This window comes from Sinocyclocheilus rhinocerous, unplaced genomic scaffold, assembly GCF_001515625.1.
Source record: "Sinocyclocheilus rhinocerous isolate Xijiao unplaced genomic scaffold, SAMN03320098_v1.1 scaffold1164, whole genome shotgun sequence".
Classification (NCBI taxonomy): Eukaryota; Metazoa; Chordata; class Actinopteri; order Cypriniformes; family Cyprinidae; genus Sinocyclocheilus; species Sinocyclocheilus rhinocerous.
In genome coordinates, this window is record NW_015643253.1 from 772,540 (window position 1) to 776,812 (window position 4,273).

Below are 4,273 nucleotides of genomic sequence, written 5' to 3' on the forward strand. Positions count from 1 at the left end.
GCCAGAATACTACTACTACTAATAACTGGGGTAAAAAGTGTGACAGCTAGCCCCAGTCAATTATCAGTAGCCTAAATATCAGAAGAACATCTTTCTTTTTCTGGTTCTTTCTTTCTAAGCAATAATAACAACAACAACAACAGTATCAGTATTTGTATTTTATTATCTTTATTATTACATCACAAATGTTCAGGAAATTGGTGAAGTATTGACATTGAAAACTTGAACTTATCAAGTTTAAAAATACCAGTTTGCACCACTTCTGAAGTTCAACAGTAGGTGGAGACACAGGCCAAGGTTTTTGGAAAGAATACATTTCATGTACACATTATCTGGGCTGGCTATCTGAGTCTAAACAAAGAAGACATTCATAGTTTAAAAAGAAATATAAAATATAAAAATAACCAAACAATGAATAGAACAGAGGTTTTGTTCTGCACTATAGGTTCATGCAAGCCAGAATCTTTTGTTTTAAAAAAAATCAATTTTATTTACAGTATTATGATATTTTCAAATGATAAACAGAATTTCATTCTTTAACAGGCACCAGAGGACACATTTCAGCAATGTCTGTGGCCACGTCCTTTAAAATCTGGCTCTGGTCTACAGTCTGCAGAATAGCTTTAAGATTGCACCAGAATACTCGCTGCTTGCGTTCATCTGTCGGCCACTCCAGGTACGTTTTCCGCCTAAGTAGCGTTCTTAACTTCAGAAACTTTTTGGGCAGAGAGTCTGTTGGTATGGGCTCCAACAGAACGAAGACCAGGGAGTCGTCGTTCACACTAATTGCCCTATGCTGGGCGAAAAACAGTTCATAGTTGCACCACTCGCTCTGCACAAAGTGTTTGGACAGGATGAAGAGGCTCTTGTAGCTGTCCTCCACACAATGGATTATATTGTCCACAATCCACTTCCCAGGTTCAAAATCTCTCTCATGGACACAAAGAGACAAGCCTGACCTTTCTAATTCAGGTACCAGCTGAGATCCCACCCAAGTTGTGTCATGTTGGCTGTAGGAAATGAAGGCATGATAGCGGAAGGTGGCATTTAGCAGTCGATCAGCCCTCTGATAGCCTCTCCTTTTCATTCGCATCCAAACCCAAAGCATTTTGGTGTACCAAATACCATCACAAGCATAAACAGTGATACCCAGAGCAGTTCCTACCACAAATAACACCAACAGAACCACAGCAGCCTGCAAGCCCGGTTGACAGGACAGCCATCCGTGCTCATACGTCTCCAAACGCCTGCCGGTAAATGACGGCGGGGTGCTGCAAGTGTAATCCTGGGGCCAATCTGAGAGAAGTGATTTATTAAATGCCATCATGAACCAAAAGGAATCACAATCACAGCTAAATGGATTGTAGCCGGCTTTCAAAGTCCTCAGCTTGGGGAAACCTTCCATTGATTTTTGGCTAATGAAAGTAATTGCGTTCTGGTCAATGTGCAGGCTTACTAACATAGGAGCCCGAAGATCCGCCGGGATGACCTGTATACTGTTAAAACTCAGATAGAGGTACGTTAGTCTGGGAAACAACGATGAAATATTTAAAGGAATAACCCTTATGCCCGTCTTCGAAAGGTCTATCTTCTGGAAGTATGGTGATAGGTAGCGAAATATGTCGTTTCCTAGATTGTTGTGGCTGAGACTCAACTCAATCAGATGGGGAGGCCAAAAACACGGTTTGCCAATGGAAATAGAGTTGAAACTCAAGTCAAGAGACTCTAAGAACTTCATATCATTGACGTTTTCGGCAATCTCAGCGAGGTCGTTGAAACGTTTATGGCTTAGCGAGAGTTTTCTCAAGGCTGGAAACACTTTGTGTGATGAACAACCAAACCACCAGAAGCCACTCTCATCCAAGAGGTTGTTTGACAGGTCCAAGAGTTGTAGAGACTTAATGGCTGAAATTAGATTGCATGGAAGAATATTCATCCCGGTACCGGAGAACTTCAAGTAGGTTAGTTTGTTGACTAGTTCCATACTCACGTTAAAAGTGGGGTAGTGGTACTGATGGTGGTGTACACCATCAAGCACAAACGCTCGTAGATTCGTGGTGTGATTCTGCTTTGGTAGCTGGAAGCCATCAGGAGTGTCCTCATTGTATGTGATGTTTAAAAACACTGTTTCCTCAAAAGATGATTTCCAAACATTTTTGAACAGTTTCACCATCACAGAGCTGTTTATCCAGGTGTCTACGATGCTTAAGTTACTGAGGACACGCAAATCTTTAAAAGCCATGAAAGGATCAGTCCTGATGGTACATTGGTCTGGAAACAACTTAACCAGCTGAATTTTTTTAGTTTGGGTTTGGTCAAAATCCATAATCATGTTACTGAAAATGTCGAAATGCTGGCAAAAAGTCACTTTCAGAACAACTTCCCGTAATGATTTGAGTTGTGAAAAAGAGCCATTTTCATAGTTTTGCAGTTCCGTTCCATCTCCAAATATGATTTTTTTCAAACGGATATTTTGAAGAGGAACAAAGTCATGCACATTAACAGAACTAGCATCTTTACTACCAATCGCAAGGATGGAAAGGTAACTTAAGTTACCAAATGAGCCTGGAAGTGCATAACTGGGATATGGATTGCTGGAAAGGTCTAGCATCCTTAGCTGGGGCAAATGCAAATTAGGAATGACGGTCAGATGGTTGTAGGAGATGTTGAGTACTTTGATTGCAGAGTTGTTGCTGAAGGCATCAGGGGAGATGTATTGAAGCCCACAGTGTGTGACTTTGAGGAAGCAAAGATGGGTTAAACCAGACAGGTCACCGTGAACAATGCTGGAGATGTTGTTGTGGGACACATCTAAGTACTCTATGCTGTTTGATAAATGTGATGGAATCCTTGTTAGATTATTATTGGAAAGATCTTTCGTGTGCTCAGTCAAAGTGGAACAATATCCAGATTCTTCACCATGTGCTTTTAACGAAATCAGTAAGAGGCATGAGATCAGCACAGGCCAGATGGTGGACGACATCCTCTGAAAATAAAAAGGTATATATCTGTTAAATCATGCATTAATTATATATGCATTCATTTATTTTGCTAAATGTGCAACTGAATAGCTAATGCACAAATACCTGTAAAATAATCGAATAAAAAATAATGATATGTAAATATAAATATAAAAATTTAAATACATAATAAAAACAATATATTAAAAATCTAACAATATAATAAATATAGATATTATAAAATATAATATAGCATAAAATATTATATTTTACAGTTTCCTGTACTGTAGATTATTTTTTACATATAACATTATTAAAACATTAAATGACTGCTATGCACTTGCTTTAACAAAAAAACAACAACAAACAAACAAAAAAACAGAGAGAGAGAGAGAAAGAGAGAGATAATAAACAATACAAACAAACACAAAATAAATAAATGGACATTTACCTTAGATACAAAACATGAAAATTTGATGTTCAATAAATAATTTTATGATTTTCCTCCGGTCCATTTACAGCTTGAGCTCTGCTGTGCACTTGATTATGTGGCCTTATAAAGACACGCCTGCACATGGTATTAACCATATTAACAAAAAAAATTTCACAACGGTATTTTCCGGAGTACTTGAACTTCCCTAAATGCACAATACTCATCTTCTCTAAATGCCCAGAGGGAAAACCTTAAATGGGCAAAAGAGTGCAATACCTCTAAAGTAATTTATATTAAATGTATCACACATTTAGTTAGTTTAGTTTCGTTACTGTAAGGTCACATTTCAATATGACTTATCTTTTGACTGCGCATTTGCATATTTAAAATAGGCTTTACTCACTCATGTTAATGCTTATGTTCAAGCTCTAGTTGCAACACCTTCCATCAGTGCTCTCTATTCAATTCATATACTGTGTGTGTATAGAGAGAGAGAGAGAGAGAGAGAGAGAGAGAGAGCACTAAAAGTGCTAGGATTTCATTGAAAATGTTAATGCACTAATTAAAGGTCCATACTACTGCAATCCAGGAATTCAGAAAGAAAAAAAGAAAAAACAGGGGATGCCGGGGATTTGTTTAATAATGAGATTTTAAATATTTAACACCAGTCACAATGATAATGGTTTCAGGAGAGAGAAATAACCAGACTGTTGTTGTGGTGACATTGCTAAGGTCAGATGAAAAAGGGAACGGTGGAGGGACTTTCCTTACTACTGTCTTACAAGAAAAGCTGTTTACATCTGACATGTGATTATGCACCTTTGTTTATATTATGAAATGAATTGATTAACAAAAGAAGTTAAATATACTGTATATATAT

General features: G+C 37.7%; 1 protein-coding gene across 1 annotated transcript in view; it reads right to left on the bottom strand.

The window, feature by feature from the left end:
- Positions 1 to 529: 529 nt before the first annotated feature.
- The window catches only part of LOC107757212 (toll-like receptor 1), a 5,373-nt gene continuing 1,629 nt past the window's right edge, over positions 530 to 4,273 (bottom strand). The window contains exon 2 of the mRNA XM_016574628.1: positions 530 to 2,986. Coding sequence (XP_016430114.1) covers positions 530 to 2,983 — 2,454 coding nt within the window. The 5' untranslated portion in view covers positions 2,984 to 2,986. The remainder of the gene's footprint in view (positions 2,987 to 4,273) is intronic.